This window comes from Xiphophorus maculatus, chromosome 2 (assembly GCF_002775205.1).
Source record: "Xiphophorus maculatus strain JP 163 A chromosome 2, X_maculatus-5.0-male, whole genome shotgun sequence".
In the NCBI taxonomy this organism is placed as follows: Eukaryota; Metazoa; Chordata; class Actinopteri; order Cyprinodontiformes; family Poeciliidae; genus Xiphophorus; species Xiphophorus maculatus.
This window is the reverse complement of record NC_036444.1, coordinates 4,539,119-4,562,094: the sequence shown is the minus strand read 5'-3', so window position 1 is coordinate 4,562,094 and position 22,976 is coordinate 4,539,119. Positions and strand designations below refer to the sequence as shown.

The following is a 22,976-nucleotide window of genomic DNA, read 5'->3' as shown; positions in this document are numbered from 1 at the left end:
AACAGATTTTTCTGAAAAGAAAACGTTGCCAGCCTATAAAACTGGAATGAGAAACCAGAGGAATGAGGCTGCTTTTTAGAGTGAAAAACATTTACAACTGAATATTAAGGAATAAAGAATTTAATTATAATATAAAATATCACGAAAGAATGCACATACGAAGATAAAACGGAAACCAAAATGTTAAAAAAAATACATTAAAAGCGATCAGTGATAAATGTCTCAAGAAATTAACCTAGTTTTTTCCTGAGCGCTCCAATGGTTGGCTGTGACGTTTGGCGACATCAAGTGGTGACATTGCAAACTGCAACCAACCTGGATCTCAGCATTATTACCTGGTAGTTTTACACCTCTTTTCCCCTGAATGAGCAGCTGGAATGATTCAAGCAAATGAATCAAACCCAAACTATCCAGGCATCTAGTGCTGCAACTAATGATTATTTTACCAATCGATTAATAGGATAAAAATATTGGCATATTGTAAAAAACTCTCTTTCAACCTCAAAATATAATACAATTTTATAAAGATTAAAAGTTGCAAATATACAAATTTTAAAAAAACATTTAGCTAAACTGCCACTTCAGGAGACCCGAGTAAAAATTTACAGGCAAAATGTGTTTTTATATTTTAGATACATGATTTTAAGACCAAGGCTGGACAGCCTGATTAAAAACAAACAAACTTTGGTTTATATTTTGCAGCATTTTCTAGAGCTGCAAACGGAAACTAACTGGATTTTAAATGTTTTACAGTCTGAGCTTTTAATTAAGCTTTTCAACAGAAGAATAAAAACGCCATAAAATGTTGTTAAAAAAAGATTTTTATTGATGTTTTCAACAATGGATTATACAATGACGGCAACAAAGATGACTGCAGTTTGGACGTTTGAGTTAAATACAAAAACCGGGTTACTGATCCCGTCGCTGAACAGGTGAGAGAGAGGCTCACCTGACAGGTGATGCAGGGAAAACTGCAGTTTTATTAAAACAAACTATTTACACCAACATAAAAACAGCCACAGACATGCCATGCTCTTCAAGCCACAACGACGGAGGAGAACCGAGCGGGTCGGAACCGGAATCAGAACCAGAACCAGCTCCAGCTGCTGAACAGATGAGCTTATGAGAACTAGAATTATCTACAGCCTGATGCGACCTAAACCCACCTGCAGAGGGCGCTGTGAGGAGTAGATTAGATATTTACAGCCGGATGATGTTTTAGAGAAAGGTCAGCGTCATAACACAGACAGCCGGAAGCAGCTGCAGGGTTTCTGAATGTGTTGCTTTAATGTTTTCATCACACAGGCACAGTGGGCGGAGTCAGGCTGCGTGTGAGGATGAGGAGGCCGCGGCCTTCCTCCTGTCCGTGCATTGGGAGCGGGGAGAAGGAGTATGGGTAGCGGACGAACCGCCTCACTGCCGTTTGCTCTTGATCCGCTCCAGACGCTTCTTCAGGTCGTCCAGGTTGGCGGTGGCGGGCGAGGCGGCGCGGGCGCGGGTCGGCGATCCGGAGCGCGCGTTGTGCTCCTGCTGGTACAGCTCCCGGGACTCCTTCAGCTGCGACAGCTTGCTGTGGAGCATGTCGGTGGACGAGGCCACAGACGGCTTGGAGGACAGCAGGGAGGAGATGGCCGGCCGCTGCGGAGGCTCGTCCTCGCTGCTGAGAGCCTGCGCCGTCAGAGGGGAGCGGTTACCATGGCGACCGAGCAATTTCACAGTTAAAAAAAGCGAAACAAAAAAAAACTTATACATTTATTTATTTTTAAATGGTCATTTCCATGTTTTTTTTCCTATTAAATTTCCACTTTTTCCAAACTGAGAGAAAATGCTATAAAATTTTTAAAAAATGGGTAATTTTTCCAGCAGCATCATGGAACCAGAACCAGAACCAGGCGGCGGATGTTTGGACTCACCCTGGTCGTGTTTTCCAGGCCTTGTCTCTGCCGGAGGATCTTCAGCCTTTCGTAGTAAACGGCGGGTTTCAGCTCTTCGTTGCTGCTGCTGAGGCTGGACTCCACGTTGTGCTGAGGAATCACTGCAAACACACACAGCGACGTTAACACACACACACACACACACACACACACACACACACACACACACACACACCAGGCTGGCAGATTTACAAAACCAAGAAAAACCTGAGGAGCTCTGGATCCGAGGTTTTCCCTCCCGCTCCGACTCGATGACCCGCAGGCCTCGCTCCACGTAGCTCTGGAAGAACTGTGACGTGTTTCTGAGGAACGGCTCCAGGTCGGCGTCAGAGTACTTCTGCTTGTACTCGTAGAGCTCGGTCAGGCCCTGGGAGGGAAACGGTTTCCTCAGATTAACAACCAATCAACTCTGGAGTCAAAGGTCAACGAGGCAGAGCCAGAGCAGAACCGGACCTCTTTAGTGTTCTCCTTGGAGCCGATCTTCTTGAAGATCTCGGACAGGATGTCGCTGACCTTCGCCTTGGACATGCGATCGTCCTGCAGCACGGCAGACATCACAGTTATTCAGCAGATTTTAACCTCTGCAGGGTAAAACGTCCAGACAGAATCGGACAGAATCTAAAAGCCTAATTATCTCCAGAACCTGAGTTATGGACTAGTCGATCCTGGGTCTGATGGATCTAAAACCCCACATTTTAACTGTTTTCTCAATTAAATAAAGATTAAGTGTGAATAATTATCTTTAATCAGACATGCTACAGAAAGTAGCATGTCTGAACTGATGATGTCATCCAGGAAATGCTAGTGAGGAATATTTAATTCCCCTTTGGAATCAAAGAATTTCTGAATCGAATATCGTCTCTGCTGCCTGGAAACTGAGACAGTCATACAGAAACAGTCTTCAGTCAGAGGCCTATTCCGATACGCAGCAACTCTGACTGTTACAGGAGATTCTTTCTGCATCACCGACGGGTCTGAAGACCCGAGTAACGACCTCATTTTGCTTCCCTTTGGGACGAATCAAATGTTTTTGAATTGAAGAAACTTTGATGCTGGTTTCAGTTTGGATCCACGTCTCACATCTGGTTCCATCCAGTTTTTTAATATCAGCAAATATCGTCTCACTGCTAAAACACTAAATCTTACCAAGTACTTTAGTCTAGTTTCTAGTGTAAATATCTCATTACACTTGAAATAACAAAACTAACTTCCAATGAACTTTTCAGCAAGAAATGGATTGTTTTAAGTTGATAATAAAAAGTACAGATTTTTTTCACCTATAAAATTGGAGCAATTTTGAATATTGATTTTAAGGACTTTTAAAATCAATATTCAGAAATTAGTTAAAATAAACTCCCATGTCTCAAGTATTGACACTTTATCTTTAAACGCTATACCAGAGCATGACTTCACAAAATGTTCAATGTTCCTCATTTAAAGTTATTTTTCATGTAGGATTTCTTATAAAAATGCTACTTTAGTCTCTTAGTATAATTTCTTTTATTATTATTGTAGTACAACTGACTTTCTCGCAATAAAAAATTTAATAAATCATAGCATGGCCCTGATGTTTCATTGTAGTTGACTTAAAGTCCAAATAAATAAAAGCTGTAAAACAGAATGGCGGCTCTGGGCGCACTGACATCACTGAACTATGGAAACCCAAGGAATGCATTAAATAAAATCCAAACATTAAATCTTCAAAAATCGATTTATCGGCCAGCTCTGTCACTAGGTATTTATTTTACATTTCATGCTAAATTCTTCATACTTCACAACTTTAGTGAATCTTTTCTAAATCTGTGGGAAGAACTTTCAGAAATGGAGGAAAACAGGAAGTAGAATCTGAGGACCAGAGGGACAGATCAGGCCTTCAGCTCTGACTGCCTCTGAAGTTTGTCGCTCACCGTCCCGAGGGCGCTCTTCTCGTTGCCGCGGTCGCTCTTCGTTCCCGACAGGTTCCCCGAGTGCTTGACAACTCGCCTCAGGTAGGCCTCCAACTCCGACTCGTTCCGATTTTCTATCATGGACAGGTGGTCCAGAATCTGCCCAGAAACACGCCAAGAATGACCAAAACGACACCTGCAGGAATAACACGTCTCCCCCCGGGTCTGTGACCTCTGGTTACCTTGACCCCGGTGAGCTTGCAGAGCGTGTGGCAGAGGGTCTTCAGGGTCCGGTGAGGAACGTCCGTCTTCAGCTGCTTCAGCTTCTCTTTCGGGAAAACCTTCATGAAGTTGTGGACGTCCAGCAGGATCCGGTCCAGGTTCAGGCTGTTGATATTCTCTGGCAGGAAGCGGATCATCCTCCACAGACACTGAAGAGGATAAACGGTTAGAGCGGACTGGACTGACTGAGCTGGGTCTGAAGTGGTACCGGCGCTCACCTTCATCACCAGTTCAGATACTTTAAGAGACCCGGCGTTGGAGACCAGCGTGTCTTGAAGCAGAACCAGTAGAGCGCTGTGGAAACAGGAAGAAACGGGTCAAACTGGAGGTCTGCAACTCGCTGTAATGGGTTTGGACCTTTAGTGGCTCTTAATAACTTCGGCTAAACCCAAGTGCAGTCGAGCCCCGGTATCACAAAGAGCTAAAATATGCATACTCCTCAAACTCCACTAAAAACGTTTATAACTCCCCATTAATAGTCCAAACACAAACTATACCTTAAAGGTGATCCATCATGCCGCCCTGACCAGTTTAGGAAAGGTCTATACAAAACATTTTCATTACATTTTTGCACAAAATCACTTAGATAACGAGAGTTAAGCTATTTTATGGTTCTGTCTCTTTGAAATCACGCCCTAAACTCAATGTTTACACTCGCACATGAACAAACAGATGCACAATTATACAACCATACATCTTTGAAAAGCAGAAGTGGAGCCTCCTGAACAACAAACAAGAAACTGGTTTCTGGACGGTAAGTCAACAATAAAGCACTTGTCTTTTCCAGCAGCCATTGTACAGTGCACACAGCAGTAAAACCAGCTGACCAAACGTGCTGGAGCTCAGCTTGTTTGCCAGGTAACGTTGCAGCGCCAGTTGACTGTCACATTTAGGAGGTTTTTGAAATGGTTCATTTTCCAGACACCAAAAAACATGAACTTATTGCCAAAAAGAGCTGGGTGGTTCTTAGAAGCAGCACACACACACACAGAGATATAAAATGTAAAGGCTGCAGAGTTCTGACCTAGTCAGAGAGACAGATCCGTTTCTACCGACCTGAATATGTTGGTCTGGTCCGAGTGCTCCAGAACTCGGATCACCAGCAGGTTGACTGAGCGGATGACCTGCGTCCCGTCCTCCACGTCCTCCACTCGGCTGTCCAGCATCAGCGTGATCAGGCTGTGCATCAGGTCCTTCAGCACGCCAATTGACGCCTCGCGGGCCAGCGTCTCCATGGAGAACAGCTGAGGGAAGGAGAAAGAGGTCAGAGGCCACCTGCGGGTCGTTGAGCCGCAGGGCGTCGCTCCGTGCGCTCACTCACAGACATCATGTTTCCCATGATGCAGCTGTACAGTTTGATGAGGTCCTTCTTGTCCACGCGGTCGTCTGCGAGGTGCGTGCTGTTGATGAGGCGCAGCTGCATGATGGTGGCGATGAGTAGCTGGTCGATGTGACCCGACATGACATCGGCCTTGTCCTCCTGACGCAGAACCTCGTCAATCTGAGAGGAGAAGGTCACGAGAAAGGTCAAACTCATTTTCGAGATTATAAATGTCCTCAAAGGCAGAAGAATGCATTTTAAAAACTCATGAATAAAGTGAAGATATGAATAAATAGCTGTCTCTGCATTCAGTGAATACTGCTCAGGACTAAATAATTTTCTAATAATATTCAACATCTTTTAATTTTTTGCATCTTTTAATTTTTAGTCTGATCTGTTCTGACCATTTTCAGCTCCTTTCAGAATGAGTCGTTTTAGGGTTCTGTCACTTTAAATCCCGATAAGCTGCTGCTGGCCACGCCCCCAACTCAACCTTTACTCAGGTAAATAAAAATGGCTGCAAATAGATTCACAATTATTCGACAGTACATCTTGGAGTTGGAAGAGTGTTGCTCTAAATGTTGAATGTTTAGAGTAAGACTGAAACATTTACTACCAACACTTTTCCAGAATTTTATTTATAAAAAGGACTTTTTCACACCAATTCTTCCAGAAGAATAAATTGTTTATATAGGCTGCAACTGATTATTATTTTAGTGATTATTCTTTTGATTATTCTGATGACTAAATCAGGTGAAAAAATAAATAGGCAGATTCTCAGATTTTAAATGTAACCACTTAGATCTATATACAATATTAGAAATACATTGGAAGATGCAAATCAACAAATAATCTAATTCCTTTTTAAATAGGAAATAAACATTTTATTTCCTAAATGAAACAGGATTCCTTCAATGAATCATTTGCAGCAAAAATAAAAATTTAAAATACTTTCATCAATCAACTATTTTTGGTTAACTTATCAATACAGTGTAGGGCTGATCAGCTGATTATTTTTTGATTAGTTAACAATTAGACAGCAGAATGTGCTAAATGGGAAATTGTTTTGTACAGAATTTGAACCAGGAGAAGCCAGTTCAGTTCTGGGTAGAAAATATTAACAGATAAAAGAAGTTATTTTTATTTTCCAACTCATCTGCAAACTATACCAATTTTCTACCATCTTGGCTTAATTACTGCTCTGTGTTCTTTTAGTTAATTAATCGATTACTATATTGGTTTATTTCAATAGTCACTTTATCATCTCAGTGCTAGTGGTTTGTGTTTATTTTTCAGAATAAAAGCCTGAATTTCACCATGAAGTTTTCAAAGAGACGTGGAAGAAAGAAGTGATGTAGAGCGGTTTGTGGAAGTGGACCGGACCTGAGCCAGCGCCTGGATGCTGGTGCCGATGTCGCCGCTCGCCACCTGAGAGATGACGAAGTTGATTGTGGAGGCGGTGCTGCTGTGAAGGTCGTCAAAGTGTGGCGAGATGGAGCGGATCCTTGGAGGGAAACACAGGAACGTTAAGGCCGTTTCTGGTTGACCGGAGTCAGACCGGTTCTGTTCGGGGACAGCGGTGCGTTTACTTCGGTTCCGGGATCATGACGGGCTCCAGCAGCTCATCCAGCTGGTGCTGAACCAGGTCCGGCAGCTCACACACGCTCCGCTGGTCCTGCTCTATCATGTCCAGGTCCAGCTGGAACTCTTTGGGGATGGAGGGATGGTCGCTGTGCGCGTTCTGCCGGGACTGACTGGACGGACAGCGGAGAAACCAGTCAGTTCTACTGGGTAGAGATCAGTGCTTCTAGCTCCAGTCTGGACTTCCATACTGAGTTACCTCAGATATTTACAGTTCTGGCATCCAAGATGAACAGAGTTGGGCGATATTTGACATAAATGATCCCAAACCGTGCAAATTGAAATTCCTAAAACAAATTAGTTTAATGCAAACGGGCCAATTTATAAAAACAGATTTGTTGAGCTAGAATGAAGCGTTTTTGTCTGCCGCATAAAACCCCCCCAATAAAAAACACTTTTCACTTCACACGAGTGAAAGTGATCATGATGGGCTCCAGCAGCTTGCAGAAAAGGCAACGAAGACAGGAAGATTATGGAACCACGTCTTGTTAATGACTTGGAGGGTAAACAAACTTATTCATGTGATTTTAATTGTGATTCTTATTCAGTAGAAACACTGCGATTGCTAAAGTGTTTTTTTAGTGGGATATCGGTGCATTTGTAATGACAGCCACGACGACAGCGAAGCTGTAAGAGCATCAAAGCATGTCTCTCTTTCTAAAACTTTAAATTTCCTTTTCTGGAAATTTTAACCACTTCAAGTCTGAGTGGAAACCATAAATTTTACACATTTTAAAAGTCACATTTCATGGTGAATTTAGTTGGAAAGGTCGTTGTTGATGCCGATGTTGAGGTTGGAGCGGTCCGTCTGAACTGGAGCTTCGCAGCACTGACCTCACAAAACAACATGGCCGAACCGATCACAGGAGTTCATGAGCTACAGAGACCACAGAGGGAACATGGATACAAGCAGCTGTGAAGCGTTTTCTAGATTAAGGACAATCCGTCATAAAAATCTAAACTCAAATCTATTCAAAATGATTCTGTCTTGTCTTTTTTTTTTTTTGACAAAGTGACGATCTGCAGCACAACAGACCATCGTGAGCATCGTTTGCTTGAGACGAACCATTTAACCCTTTTAGCTCATCTAAACACAGGAAGTGAAGGATAACAGTGATGAACAGAACCAGAGGGTGAAGGAGGTGAAACGGGACGTTAATGACGCCGTTTTGCACAAAGTTAAAGGGCAAAAACCCAAACAAGCTTAGGACATTAGATGAAATTAAATGACTTCAGGAGTTTCCAGTTTTTATCTCAACTTTCAGAAAACAAGTAGAGTAATTGATCTGCCAAGTCAGCAGTTGTTACATGTGGTCTTTGACATCAGAGTCTGTTCAGGCGCAGCTCAGAGACTGGAAGGTATTTATGATTTAAGATCAAAAAATATTATTGTGCTTTATACTTTTTTCTCTTCAGCAATAAATTTAAACAAGCAATATTTCAATGAAACAATGGAATCAGATTCCCATAGATATTTTTCATAGCTTAAAAACAACAAAAAAAATGCAGTTTTCTAATTATTTCTCCAATTAATTTTTTTAAAATTACATTTAAAAATCTTTTTTTTTTTTTATGAAAAATGTTTTAAATTTAAAAGTTTAAATTAAGACATTTAAGACAAAATGAAAACATTTTGTTTTCATTTTGGGAAAACAAAGAAGTTGTGTTTTCCCAACTGTAATGAATAAATCCACCCATATCTGGTATTTTAGTAGATGTTGCAGGATGTTTGTCTCACAGCAAAAATAAGAGCCACATATTTATAAAAAAAAAACTAAAAGAAAAAAAACCCTGAAAAAGCAAAAAGCAACAGAAAAGAACAAATATTACTAATGAAAGACAAAAACGTTTAAAAATTCAACGTTCAAAATTCGAAACGGCGTCCGTCTGATTGAGACGCCTGGGCTTCTTGAATTGATGTCGGGTGCCACAAATGGTTCTGAAACTTATGAAAGCATCAGGTTCAGGTTTTCATTTTGCTCCTGCAGTTTTTAAAATCAGGCAGCCGATAAGATAAACTCCTCCCAACATCCCGGCCGAGGAACCCGGCTCAACGTTGCAGATGGAGTTAAGTGTTGTGGGTAGGCGCTACGCTGGATCACCTGATGTTAGTAGTGATGGTAGACCACCTGTTGCTCACCTGGTGACTATAGTGAGTGGGTGATGGGGGGGGTCTACTTTTTGCTGACCGCTTTAAGCTTGAATGTCTTGTTATCTTTGTTCACTGTTTAAAACATGCGGATCCGTTTTTAATGCTGCTTTTGGACACGGACGTCTGTTATCCACTGATGTTCTGCCTTGGATTTTTTTTGATGATATTGAGGAAAATAAAATCATCTTAACTTGGATTTAAGTTTTGATCAGCTGGCGCGTCAATAGTGATTCACCTATTCAGGTGCTCAGCGGCTTTGTTTGACAGTCACTAATAGTAAACATTATGGCTGCAAAGGAGCAAAATTAATCCTCCTGAATCAATATTTCCTTCACATCTTCATCTAATTTGATGAAAAATGCTGAAATAAATGTTTGCAAACAGCCTGCAGAATCTGGATCAAATTATCCATTAGTAAGAATTAACATTGTTTTCCACTTTTGCTGCTTTATAAACACTCACAGAAACCAGAATCACAACAAACCCACTGGGAATAATCTCCTGGACGCCAAGCAGCCGGTCTGATCTCAGGTTCTCTCAAACACAAACAGGCAAGTGAGGAAGAGGAGGAATGAGTGAAAGTGAGAGCTGAGTTAGTGCGGTGCTTCACCAGGACTCAAAGCCACAGCAGGGTTTTGGTTGTTGGGCTGGTTTATGACGAGCATTAGGGTGAATTTACAGTGACGACACAGAAAACAGGAGGAGGAGTTGTACTCACATCCTATACGTGCGATACATTATTCTGCTCCGGAAAGGAAGGCAGGCGGAGCAGATCACACAGGAAGAAAGATGAAGGGTTAGGAGACAGAAACGACCAGAAGCAGGCTGGTTTCACAGACTCACTGAACTGATGTGTGACTGCGAGAGCAACCCAGCATGCAGCGGCTCAGAAACCAGGATGAGGACGAGGACAGATCAGATGTTGGCAAACATTTAAACACAGACGGGTAAAAGAGGAACGGTCAGCATGCTGGTGAGAAAACGGCCGGAAAGGTCAGAAAGTCTCACACACAAACATTTAAACAGACATCAGAGAGAAACACATGGATATATTTATGAAGGACGCAACAAGAAAGTCAGGCTCCTTATCACTTAGTTCTAACCATCATCTCTTAAATACTTTAATTTCTAGTTTTAGGTTGCAAAGACTAGAGATCGCAAAATAGAAAAAAATATACAGCTCTGAAAAAATGAATGAATGAGACCACTGAAAACCTCCTGGTTATTCCACCAAATATTGGTTTCTGAACTCTTCCTGAGTTAAAACATTAGTGTTGCTGTTTCTAAATTAACATGAACTCGTTTTCTTTGAATTATTCGAGGTCTGAAAGCTCTGCATCTTTTTCATTATTTTGGCCATTTCTCATTTTCTGCAAATAAATATTAAAGTTTTGTTTGGAGTTTCAGACCCATGTTGTCAGTAGTTCATAGAATAAAAAAACAATGTTCATTTTATTCAAACATACCCGTGAAAAGTAAAACCAGAAACTGATCATTTTAATTTCTCTTAATTTTTTCCAGAGCTGTATAATGTCAATAATTCACCTCCAACATAAAATATGCAAACTTTAAGGCCTTAAAACACTGAATCCAGATTTAAATGATAAAAGCAGAGAAGTTACGACACTTTGTTTAATAATAATAATTTAATAATTTATTTGTTTAATAAAGGGTTTGTTCCTTTATTAAATGTCAATATAATGTTTTAGTTTCCCCCGACACTTGGCAACCCTTTACCATGTCGCTGTCAATAAGTTTATAAATTACCACTAGAGTGAATTATGAGAAACTTAATTCGTTGATGCTAACTGCGCTACAAAAACAAACCTGCAGGGGGCGACAGTGGACAGATTGATCTATTTAAGGAAACTTTTACTTTGCCTTGTTTTCCCCCAGACGGAGTCCATATTGAGTACCTTCAATAATAATTTAAACACTATTGTGATATGAATGTATGATAAATATGAATAAAACTGCTGTGGTCCATATATTTACTCAGTTTCTACTAGTTAAAGGAAGAAATTTGATAAGATATTGATAATTTTGTGGTCAGTTATTTTGAGCTGATTCATGTCAGTGTGCGACAGTTTGTAAAGCATCTTAAACTTTATATTTTCGTTCATAACTGGAGCTTGTTTTACTGGTTTCCAGTAAAAAGCGGAGACCTACTTGAGCTTTCCGGGGTCTTCCTGTGCTGGCTTGCGGAGGAAGGTAGCGTTGGGGTTCGTCGGCTGTTCCCGCTGCGTCTTCTCGGCGGTGCTCTGCTTTGCCGGAGCCGCAGGCGTCTTCTTCGCCGATCGCTTGATCCGCTCCTCCAGCATGCTCATGTCTTTCTCTGACAGCTGGAAAAAATCCAAATAAAATGAGTCTCTGATTTTGCAGAGGGAATTTCCAGCTCCAAACTTTGGTTGTTTTTCTTTTTGTCTCTTACATTTCCGATGAGTTTGTAGACCTGTTCCCCGCAGACGTTGTAGACGGCCACCACCGTGTTCAGGGCAGCGTTTCGGACGGACGTGTCTCTGTCTCCGATGTGGACGGCGATTTCCTTCAGGGATTTGGCCGGAGTCGGCTGGCACACGTTCATCCCGTAGCCCTCAATCAGACAGCCCAACTCCTCCAAACACTCTGAGGAAACCAAAAACATTCAGCATGAAGGAGCAAACATAACTAAAGGTAGGCTGACCTGTGCTTCATGTTTATGTCAAGGCGATCTGTACAGATTGAATTTTTGGAAAATCTCTACTTGGACTATCCTACCAGCTCTCTGCTTGGAGTTCTTGGACTTGGTTCCCTCCATGAGGAAAGGGAAGAGCTTGGAAGCAGGATAAACTTTGCACAGCATGCCGAGGATGACCCGGACATCTTTACGAACCACATCCTTCGACTCTCCGACCTGAAGGAAAGCAATGATCATCTCACTCTAAATGGCAAGCTGAGCTGTTAACGGCAACCATGAGCACAAAAACTACAAACAAGCGAGAATATAATCAGAATATGCGATGGACTAGTGACCCGTCCAGGGTGACCCGGCCTCTCCAGTGAGAAATGTCTCGCTGGAGATGGGCACCAGCACCCGTCCCCACTAAGGAAAAGGGTGTAAGGAAATGGATGGATGAATGGATCAGAATATCAGTGAGAGGAAAACTCATATCACAAAGGACTGTGGAGCGCAACAGTTGTCTGCTAATATATTCCAGGTGTTATGAATTTTCATGCCAATATTTACCCTGTTTATTAAACTCCTGACTGATGGTGTGTGTGTGTGTGTGTACCTTCAGTATGAGGTAGGGGACGAAGGAGTTGGCTTCATACTCCGTCAGGTGGTAGTTCTCCCTGTTCAGCATAGTGAACAGCAGCTTCAGATACTCCAGCACTTTCATCAGGATGGTGGTGTTGGTTTCAAAGAAGCGGAGCGTGATCCACTTGAGGATCAGGTCCAGGCAGCTGATGGTTGCTTCGCTCTCGGTGTTCAGCCTCTGTCAGCCAGAGACAGACCATCAGTTAGAAACAGAACCTGGTGGTCAGAACCCGGTTCACAGCAGCCGCGGCTCCGGCAGCCTCCTACCTCGATCATGACCCCGATGGCCTTCACTTGTCGCTGAAAGTCGAAGTGAAACATCTCATCCAGCAGCCACTTGGCGAAACAGGCGGCCATCTGAGTTTTCAGCTGCTCCACGTATTCGTCCCGAGGGGTGATGAAGTTCCACTTCAGAATCTGGAGCCCAGAGGTTCAGCGTTAGATCGTCACTGATTTCAGTCAGACCACCTGGCGGGGCTAACCTGAGACTCAAGTTATCCAGAATTCCCAACTCTTGACTAAAGACTTGAGCTAAATGTGCTACCCTAAACTTTCTGCTTCAGATAGTTTACAGATTTTGGTGGCAACTACTTAATTTTACTTGAATCCCTCTTGAGGTTCAGGGTGAGTACTTTTACTAAACTGTACTTATAACTTTTTAGTAATTTTATTATAAAGTATCACCATTACTACTCGAGTAAAATTTCTGGATTCTCTACCCACCGGATGACGAACAAACGTGTTTTAAGCAAAACGTTTTAAGTACCAACTCAAAAGGAAAACTAAAATATAATCAGAACGAGTCAAAAACCACAGAAAAAGAATTTTAAATGATTTTCTCTCGGTTGCCAAAGCAGAGATTTAAGTAAAGACGTAATATTTGATATTTATGGTAAATATTGCAATAATGATAGGATAAACAGTCACCGGGTATTGAGTAATTTACCCATCAACTGGAAAAAAAATATATTTAAAAAGATAAATTTCCAACAAGGTTTTTTTAATTACTTTTAACAACATCTGTCATTCCAGGAATAGAAAGCCTGATGGCAGCATTAGTTACGTCTGAGATATGCATATTGTGTTAATTCTACTAAAGGTAAATTAATATTTTCACTAAGGTTAGCTGATTTTAGTCATGCAAACACTCGACTGGTTGGATTTAAACATTTTGTTTACAAACACTCAGCTGCTCCTGTTTTGTAATTTGAATTTATATAAAAAGAAGGTTTGCTTCCTAAAAACATTGATAAATTACAAAAAGTCAGCAGCTGTAGATACCTTCAGCTGCTTCTCCTCTTTCATCCTCTGCTCCTTGGCGTTGGGGACCAAGACAAAGATCGGCCCAGACTTATCCTCCTCATCCTTCAGGCCTTTAGTGGCGGGTTTCTTACCAGCTGCACCCTGATTGACGCAAACGGACAGAAGCAGTGAGCGAACAGAAGCGAGAAGTTTTCTAAAACAAAGTTTTAATGAGAACTGGACAGAAAAGTGAGGGAAAGAAGAAACCAGAGCTACCAGGAGAGTTATGGCGGAAAGATTTCTGTGCAGGTTAACAGAGACATTAATACTAGAAAGCCGTCACACAAAGTTTGTCGTTTCCACAGCTGAGTGAACGCTCTGAGGCTGCGTTAGTGACTGAAGACGCAGAGTTAGACTGAGAGAAGCCAGGCGGAGGTTAACTATCTGCCAAGCCGACAGCATTCAGGAAAGAGTGGGATGATCCAGACGCCCGCATTCAACTACCTGTTGGCCGCCAGCAGCAGCAGCAGCCTTCCCTTTGACGGGCGGCTTTTTGCTACCATTACACTCCTTCTCCTTGGAGGGAGGAGGAGCTTCCTCCGTGGGAGAGGGAGGCTGGGTGAGTGAAAATAAATAAAAACATCACAAAACAAACTTCATGGAGAGAACACGACCAAAACAAATAACATGAGGGGAGAAGGGCAAAAAAAACAACAAAGTGACTAAATATTCAAAACTTAAAGACTAATGAAAAGGACTGAAGAGACTCTGTTCTTTCATCAAATAAATAAATGAGAAAAACATTTTTTATTAATTGGATGATTACTTTAAAAAGTAATTCATCTTATCTGGAATTAATTAATCCATTACTGAAATAATCGTCAACTAATTTAGTAATCGATTAATCATTAATTGGCGTATACGGACTCAAAAACGGCCAGTTTCTTGAAATATTCAGCTGTAATTAAGCTAATACTTAACAAAAATATATACATTTGGAATAGAAGACTCAAGAATAGAAAATCTTGAGTTCAGGGTAGAGAATATAAACAGATTAAAGCTTCACTCAGTTCATATTTTGTACACACAAACAAAAAAAAAAACACTCTTTCAATTAAGCGCCTTTTTCTAATTATAAGTTAATGGGGAGAAAAACAAACCCTCCATTATACTGATGTTAAGCAGAAGGAGCCAAACTTTTCACATGTTGATATTTGAAGTATTTTCAGCTGCATCCTTTGTTACAAATGATCAAACATCCACTAAAAAAATTTGCTGTCATTGTATTTTAGGCAACAAAATATACATTTTCCTATCCAAAAAAGGAATAGATTTGTTTATGTAGTTAATTGAAAAATTTGCAGAATGTGGCAATTTTTTAAAATCTCATTAAATCAATTACTAAAATAATAATTAGCTGCAGCCCTGATCCAAACAGATGTACCTTCTTGGCAGCTCCTCCTCTGACTTTCTTGGCTTCAGGTTTATCAGTGAAATCCTCGCTGGCCCTGGAAGCTGCACATACAACAAGCAAACATCTGAATTATCTAAATCTTGTTTAAGTTTGGGTTGTCCCAAATTATCCTTGAATGTCTGTGAGCTCACCTGAAGGAGCTCTGCTCTGCTCTGCAGAACCTTTTCCTCCCGTTTTGGTCGGCGCCGCAGGTTTAGCCGGCATCACTGCTCTGGCCTTTTCCAACATGGCTACCACCTGATCCTTAGAGGCAGGCTGAGGAGAGAGAAACAAACCAAGTTGGAACCAACAGTCTCAATCAAACACTGGGACCACCTCGCTGACGGCTCTGTACTTTGAGTTTTCCTGTGGCTTTGTTCATCTTGTCATAGCCCAGGTGCATCATGAAGGCGGGCAGGGCATCCTGAGCTTTCTTCCTCACGTCGGCGTTCCGGTCCTCCAGGCAGGTGAACAGCTGCGGGACGCACAGCATCAGGTCCCCGGGGACCGACCTGAGAGTCGGCAGCTTCTCTGCCAGCCAGCCAAGAACCTGAGGATGAAGAGCAGGTTAGAGTCTGATCTTCATCATCCCCACCGTGAGGAGGAGCAGCAGTGGAGGAGTCGGAGCACCTCCTGACGCAGGAAGGGATTCTCCCTCTTCAGCTCCTCGGACAGATCCTCTCCCTCCAGCCAGTCCTTCATCCCAGTCTGCTCCACCCAGGCCTGCAGGGTTGCCATGGCAGCCGTCCTCAGGTTCACCTGCAGATAGACAGATATAACGCAGACAAATTATAACTGCTGACAGGACATGAGGCATTCCGTCATGGAGATTCTGTTTAAACTATTGGAGTTGAGGTTGGAGGTGGAATACCTTGCTGTCTCCCAGAACAGTGATAACAGGGAACCCCAGAGCTTTCACATGCTGCTTGAGTCCGGGTCCCATGGCTGTAGCCAGCTGCTGCAGAATACTCAGGGTCTGTTGGACCTGCAGACCACAAACAGGACGGTCATTACTACAGTCATAACGTTTAACCCAGAGGCCAAACTCAGAACAGTCCGGCTTACCAGGATCTTGTTGGAGTCGGTGAGTCGCCCTTTCAGCGCCAGAGGAAGCTCCCCGATGTTGGCCGTGATGAATTTGGCCTCAGAGATGATGGCCGCAGCCTCATCCAGACCCTCCTTCCTGATCTTCCAGTTCTTGTCTCCAATTTTAGACACCAGGTCGGATGTGATCTTGTCACTTTAAAAATGAATTGGAACAAAGGGAAGAGAAAAAAAAAGGCCTTTAGCAAAATTCATGAACTTAGCTGCTCCTGAAAATAATCCTATAGATCTCAAACAATAAAACTGGTTCTTGACTGAAGAGACTGAAGTGTTGTTCACACATTGATAAAAATATTCATACACTTTTCCAGGAAAAAAGAAGAAAAGAACAAACTTTGTAATACCATTTCTAGAGATTGCTACCATCAATAAAATACTATTTTGACCTTGGTCTTTTTTTAAAGGAAGCATTTTTCACTTTAAGTTGCAAAAATCCAAAGAAAAGTTTTGGTTTTAATGCAAGAAATAAAATCTCATATTGAAAGTAAAAAATTTTGAAATAATTTAGGAACAAAACAAAGAAGTTACAAACGTACCTCACATCGTTTTTCAAGCCAGCAAAGTGATGTCAAGGCATACTTTTCAGAAACAAACGTGATTTGATTGATAATTCTGATTTAAAGAAAAATCTGATGGGCTACAGCACAGTTCATAGCAGCTACACACATCAGGAAACAAAAACAGTGAAGCAAGAGGGAGACTGCAGTTGTTTGTGAGCATAAAGTTCCTCAGGTAGGAAATGTTCCTGTTTTTTGTAGCATTTTTCTTCTTGTGTCAAATTCGTGCCAATCTGATGCCTCGAGTTTGTTGCAATAACTTGTGTTCTGCCATCTATTCTAGAAACATTAGTTTAGTGATAACACTGGTCAGAACTGGAGCAGAAATACATTTTTAGCTGCTGTACGTGTCCAACCATAATTCCCACTGTGATTACAGGTGGCAAAACCTCAGAAAAGGTCATTTCTGGGTATTTTTTGTCATGTTGCCGAGTTTCTGCTCTTTATGCACATTTCTAGTCTAACTTTATTATTTTAGTTTGAAGTTAGTTTTTCACCCATTTCATTATGGAGTTGCAGAACTTACCCGATATCAGTTCGGGGCAGCAGGTCCATGATGTCCTGCCCCGCTCCTCCATCTTCATCCTGCTCCGCCCCCTCGTCTCCATCTTCCTCCGCCGTCGCCGCCGTCTTCTTGGTGGCTCTGATCGGAGCCGGAGGTGACTGACCCTGCATCTGTGAGGGAGAGTACCGTTTTCTGTCATTACTGTTCGGATGGCGGCGGAAAACCCGAGTCTCCTGCGTGGTTCTGATCGGGGTTCGGGTCATGTCTGACGGTGTGGTACCTTCTCGAACTCTGCATCTATCTGTGCGAGGAGAGCTGGCTTCTCGTCTTCAAAGAACATGCGCAGCGGCTGGCCCATGTACAGGTACATGACTCCCAGCAGGGTGATGGCTGCCGTCCGCACGGCGGGGTTCGTCGCGCCCAGAGCCGTCTTCACGTTGTTGATGAAGCCTTTCACATTGATGCTGCAGAGCAGGGAGGAAAGGGTTAATATTATACCATCATAATAACATCTCAGCTTTTAAATCACTTTCTTTCATTACAGGGATTAAATTTTGTCAAGTTACTTTAACATTTTACATGTGTGTGTAGTTTTAATATCAATTTCACAGCATTTTCACATTTAATTTCATTTAAACGATTAGTTACTGACTAATTGATTATTCTGGTGATTAATTGGATTAAAAAAAATGGGCACATTCTGCAGATTTTTAATTTAAGCCTTTTATATACATTAAAAATACAAGAAAAAGATGCATTTACTTCATCTGGAAAGATTTAACTAGGATCGTTGTTGCGTCTGAGGAAAACCTACCCAGCAAATCCAAACTCCTTCATGGCGTTCGCCAGCCAGTTGAGCGTCTCCGCCTGGTTCTTGGGGTTCTTCTGTGCAAACACCAAGGAGACGACCTGACGTGCGAACAAACCGTGTTAAAACCGCACAGTCAGTCCTGTTGGCTTCGCTGACGTTTACCGGGTTCACCTGCTCTGCTGTCCACGGCAATGAGCACGTCTCTCCGATCGCCGTCAGAGCCGACTTGGCGTTCCCGCCGCACTTCACGTCTCCGATTTTATCCACCAGACCGTCTAAAACCACGGAGGCCGACGTCTTTGAGAACTGTCCTCTCTGAGCCACGAGACCCACGATGTGCAGCTTCATCTGCATCACCTGCAGGAGGTCACAGCGTTAGAAACTGAAAACAGACACCGAGGTTCAGCTGCATGGGGTGGATTTAGTCTGAACCTTAAAGAAAACTCAAGTTAAAATGTTTAACTTGTTTGATTTCATGATGGCGTCGCTCCCAGGAATAATATTACAAGTTAGTAACAGTTTATTTAAAAAGGTCAAGAGTGGCTTCATAGAAAGGATCGGTTAAAAATTGTCAACCTTTTTATTCATCAACAAACCATTGAGCTTATTCTGCAAAATATCAGTTATCAAACTCAGAATACTCATGAAATCAACAGAAGATTCATGTCTCCAATGAAGAAAAGGATTTAATTTACCATCAAACACGTATGAGGGTCTAACGTCTCATTTTTTTGTTCTGCAGCTGAACCAAGCTGACTCAGTCTGAAGAGGATCAAAACTTTATTTAAATGTTGTTTCTTTAGGTCAGTCTACCGCTGAATGCATCGCTGGCATTTAGGCATCGGTTAAAATCTCCCAATGTGAAGTGGGACATTTCTAAAATATCTAAATACAGCATTCATGACTTAAAAAAAAAAAAAATCAGTAAATGTTTGTTTTAGTAAGGGGTGCTTAAGAGCCAAGAAGGATTAAAAAAAAGTAAAAATATGTAATTGCATCAAACTACATACTGTATTTGTTAATATTCCTTATATGATTTACTGAAACATTAAACTAGATTCCAGTTACTTTCAAAAACATACTAATTGTTCAGACAGATGAGTTTACAAGCGCAACGCCCTTCTCTGTGTTTCTTAGTCAGCCGTGATAAATCTTACCGTTCCCTTTAGCCGTCGTCAACAGCACAGAAAAAGATCTGGGCGTGCCGTCTCCCAGAAACTCTGCGTTCAGGGACCAGAATGCCACTGAGCTTTAGCCTGTTGGATTCCAGCAGCGTACCTGAAAGTTCGTCTCCTTCCAACCCGGTTTCTTGGCCAGCATTCGAACCAACGCCTGGCACGGCATCACCGCCTTGTCCATGGTCTCCACAGCCTGCAGACAGGAATCCAAGATAAATCTTCTGCTCAGCCGTGCAGAGACTGGTGGCTGCTGGAAGTTAAAGGTTTCAGAGTAAACTGGGAGACTTTACCCTCTGGAACTCCTCCATACTGGCCAGCCTCTCCTTCCAGTTACCCGAGTCCAGCTGCTGCAAACAGGAAGCAGGAAGTACTGCTGCTGCCAGCTCCTCGCATGCTTCAGGCTGAAGACAACAGCAAACAGTCAGAAACTTAAACTTAACAATGCCATCTAATCTGATCTCCATTAAGAAAGAGCTTAACGAAGATTTAAGGATTCTATAATATTTTCAGACTGAAAGCTAAAACTGCAATTAATCCAACAATATTGAAAAAGGTGAATTTATTGCAACAAAGTTAAAAGGATTAAACTTTATATTAAACAGAAACTCAACTTCAGATTCCCTCTTTTATTTACTTAAAAAAAACATCAATTAAATGAATTTAAAGCTGTAATGTTTTGCTGTTAAAGTAAACGAAGACATTAAAAATCTGCTGTTTTTGTATCAACCTTCTAGGCAACTCTGATGTTTTGGTTCTGGTTTGCATTCTCAGAACCAGAACCAAACATTAAAAAGCACCATTCAGTTTTTATGCTCCTCCAATCTGGAGCAAGCTTCCAGAAAACTGAAAAACTGCCGAAACACTGAGTTCCTTTAAATCAAGGCTGAAAACCCTTCTGGTTAGATTTACATTTGACTAATATGTGAATTGATCAATACATTTGATGATTGATGGTAGCATTAGACAAAATGTAATGTTTATTGCTTGTTTCATAATCAGTTACTGTTTGCCGTTTAGTGATAATTCCTTGTTGCTGAATTGTGCTCTACAAATAAACGTCTCAGTTTTTAGCTCTTCTTCCCCTCCAGATTTATGTTTCTGTGCCTCCAGACCCAGTCTGTAAAAACTCCTTCTGATTTAAATCATTCTGCTTGTGAACTTACAGATATTTCAGCTTCTGTGATTTCTTTGCTGTCTGAGGTCTTCTTGGTTTTCCCTCCAGCTGCTGATGCTGGTTTCCCTTTTTTAGCTGGACCAGCTGACGGCTGCAAAAAACAAAACGTTTAGCAACTCTGGATCATTAACGGGAGCCATTTGGGTTTCGTTCTGTGCATACCTTGCTGACTGATGCGGTTTGGCTCTTCTTCGGCGGCGCCGAGGATTTGAGAGGGGCTTCGGCTGCAGGAGGAGCTTTAGCTGCAGGTTTCTTGTCACCCGCTGCTAATCCTCCTCCAGCTGCTCCTTTTTTACCTCCAGGAAGCTCCACTTTGTCAGCACACTCCTTGATCTGTTGGAGAAACACAGAAAAAGTCAGAGATCGATGGCATGAGGGCCTGGGGAGGATTCTCTGGTTCTAATCTTCACCTTATCGAGTTTGAGTTTGTCCAAGTCGGCAAGGAAAGGGTTCACAGCCTTTTCCCCAACCACCTTCATGGCCGTTCCCAGAGCTTCGAAGGCCGCGTCACGAACCTCAAGGGCCGAGTCGTTCACTTGCTGTGGATGATAAAGCAGGACATGATCAGTTTTTATGATGACCAACAGTAATGTCTACAGTTTGTTGATGTATTGGAGGACAAACCTTGATGAGGGCGGCGCAGAACGGCTTGAGAACGCTTTTCGGCAGCGTGGCCTGCGTGCAGTGTCGGAAAGATCGGGCCAGAAACAGAGACGCCTGCTGCTTAATGGACGGGTTCTTATTGTCCATCACACCCAGGATGTCCTCCGAAAGGTTTTGCAGAGTCGTCTGGGGAAGAAAAAATATATATATATATATATCAACCGTCTCAGCACTACTGAAACACATTAGGAGCTGCAGCATCAGCTGAGTGCTTGGTAGATAACAGTCTGTAAACAGGAAGTGGATTCAAAGTAAGTTAGTAAGCAATGATTAAAATTAAATCAATCCAGAGAGAAAACGCTTCATCATGTCTTCCAGACAGGAAGTGAGCCGTTCATCTAGACAGGAAGAAGCTCAGTGATGGCAAAGCTAAAGAAAATCATAACGCAGAATAAAAAAAACTTTTAAAAAACCCTCCTGATTCACCATTTTATACTTTAAAAATATGCAATTACATTTTACAGCACTAAACATATCAACATCTATGCTGTGTTTAAAGTCATAAGCTACATTGAGGTATGGTTACCATGGTAACTGCTCACACATTAAATGTTTTCAGTTAAAAAAACAACAACTATTTATGCTGCTGCCACAGAACCTAAATGGTTCTGCAATCAATATTACAAAAATAAATAATTACAAATAAAATAAATTTAGCAGTTTTTCCTTACATATCGTAGATTGTAGACTAAATACAAAAAAAATTAAAAAACATGCCTATTGTACTCACAGTGAGGAAGATGGCATCAATAGCCTCCTGCAGGGACTGCACAACCTGCAGCTTCTTCTCCTTAAACTTCTCCAGGATAGTTGGAACAACCTGTAAAAAAAATAAAATAAATCTGTGAGGGAAGCCGTTTGATTCATGGGTCTCCGTCTTCTTACATACTTCCTTCATTTAAAGTAAAAGAATCTGGAGAATTTGAGGGAAGAACGTCTAATAAACCATAAGATAAGATTCCCTTACTTGTCCTGCATACGTCCCAAACTTCTTCCTGAGACCAGAGGCCAGTTCAGCCAGACATTTGGCTGCCATGGAAACCAGCATCACGTTGGCGTCTTTTCCCACAACCTGAAGCAGAGAAACCACATCAGCTCCAACTCGACTCCTATTGGTCAAAACGTCAATCAGTAAGACTGAACGGCCTTCCCTCCTCTCAGACAGCTGGCAAGTCTTTACAGTTCAGTTCAAATATCAGGTTCACCCAACTAAATGCTTTAAAACAGTAACTCTGAACAGCATCTGCAGATCTGTTTTTATATGACTCGAGAAATATTTTATTAATTTAATATTTGCACCTTCTTCAGCGCGCGGACCAGGTCTCCATAGTCGCCGTTCTCCAGTTTGGGGTTCTTGGTCAGAGCTTCGACAGCTTCAAGAGCTTCTTTCCTCTCCTGCCACTTTTTAGCTTCCTGCAGAAATAAAAGCCCAGGATTATTATTCTCACAGCGTTCGCAGATTATTAATACAAACTGCATCGTTAGAGATGTATATGAGTGGAACCAGGCTGCTTTCTGTGATTTTAATGCCGTCATATGTGAAGCTTGGTTATTCTAGCAGCTGCTACTTGTCATTTCTACTGAAAACCGTGTTGCCAGATTGGGTAGGTTTCACCCCAACTGGGATTCTTTTGAACATGTTGGACTGGATGTTGAAATTTGGACCGCTTTTCACAGCATTTAGCAGGTTTTTAGAAAGTACTTATAGAAAATTCTACCAAAATCGTTGTTCCGGGTGGCAGAAAACTTAAAAAACATTTTTAAAAAACTTGAGC

The 22,976-nt window shown here is 41.9% G+C and overlaps 1 protein-coding gene across 3 annotated transcripts in view; it reads right to left on the bottom strand.

Moving 5' to 3' along the window:
- Positions 1-803: 803 nt before the first annotated feature.
- ckap5 (cytoskeleton associated protein 5) overlaps positions 804-22,976 on the bottom strand; it is a 28,568-nt gene continuing 6,395 nt past the window's right edge. The window contains exons 8-45 of one of the 3 annotated variants that reach the window (XM_023347110.1): positions 22,501-22,614; positions 22,169-22,273; positions 21,932-22,021; positions 21,163-21,327; positions 20,949-21,077; positions 20,701-20,871; positions 20,528-20,629; positions 19,655-19,765; positions 19,465-19,557; positions 18,358-18,543; positions 18,190-18,284; positions 17,656-17,839; positions 17,397-17,545; positions 16,275-16,449; positions 16,081-16,194; positions 15,840-15,968; positions 15,565-15,759; positions 15,362-15,485; positions 15,201-15,271; positions 14,261-14,371; positions 13,796-13,918; positions 12,782-12,931; positions 12,489-12,692; positions 11,974-12,109; positions 11,648-11,841; positions 11,386-11,558; positions 9,935-9,958; positions 7,013-7,177; positions 6,807-6,927; positions 5,424-5,603; positions 5,159-5,346; positions 4,321-4,396; positions 4,063-4,251; positions 3,842-3,979; positions 2,388-2,471; positions 2,142-2,301; positions 1,914-2,035; positions 804-1,668 (exon numbers count right to left, since the gene is read on the bottom strand). In XM_023347110.1, coding sequence (XP_023202878.1) covers positions 1,414-1,668; positions 1,914-2,035; positions 2,142-2,301; positions 2,388-2,471; positions 3,842-3,979; positions 4,063-4,251; positions 4,321-4,396; positions 5,159-5,346; positions 5,424-5,603; positions 6,807-6,927; positions 7,013-7,177; positions 9,935-9,958; positions 11,386-11,558; positions 11,648-11,841; positions 11,974-12,109; positions 12,489-12,692; positions 12,782-12,931; positions 13,796-13,918; positions 14,261-14,371; positions 15,201-15,271; positions 15,362-15,485; positions 15,565-15,759; positions 15,840-15,968; positions 16,081-16,194; positions 16,275-16,449; positions 17,397-17,545; positions 17,656-17,839; positions 18,190-18,284; positions 18,358-18,543; positions 19,465-19,557; positions 19,655-19,765; positions 20,528-20,629; positions 20,701-20,871; positions 20,949-21,077; positions 21,163-21,327; positions 21,932-22,021; positions 22,169-22,273; positions 22,501-22,614 — 5,295 coding nt within the window. In that variant the 3' untranslated portion in view covers positions 804-1,413. The remainder of the gene's footprint in view (positions 1,669-1,913; positions 2,036-2,141; positions 2,302-2,387; positions 2,472-3,841; positions 3,980-4,062; positions 4,252-4,320; positions 4,397-5,158; positions 5,347-5,423; positions 5,604-6,806; positions 6,928-7,012; positions 7,178-9,934; positions 9,959-11,385; positions 11,559-11,647; positions 11,842-11,973; positions 12,110-12,488; positions 12,693-12,781; positions 12,932-13,795; positions 13,919-14,260; positions 14,372-15,200; positions 15,272-15,361; positions 15,486-15,564; positions 15,760-15,839; positions 15,969-16,080; positions 16,195-16,274; positions 16,450-17,396; positions 17,546-17,655; positions 17,840-18,189; positions 18,285-18,357; positions 18,544-19,464; positions 19,558-19,654; positions 19,766-20,527; positions 20,630-20,700; positions 20,872-20,948; positions 21,078-21,162; positions 21,328-21,931; positions 22,022-22,168; positions 22,274-22,500; positions 22,615-22,976) is intronic. The other 2 variants (XM_014472165.2, XM_023347124.1) reach the window with 2 other exon arrangements.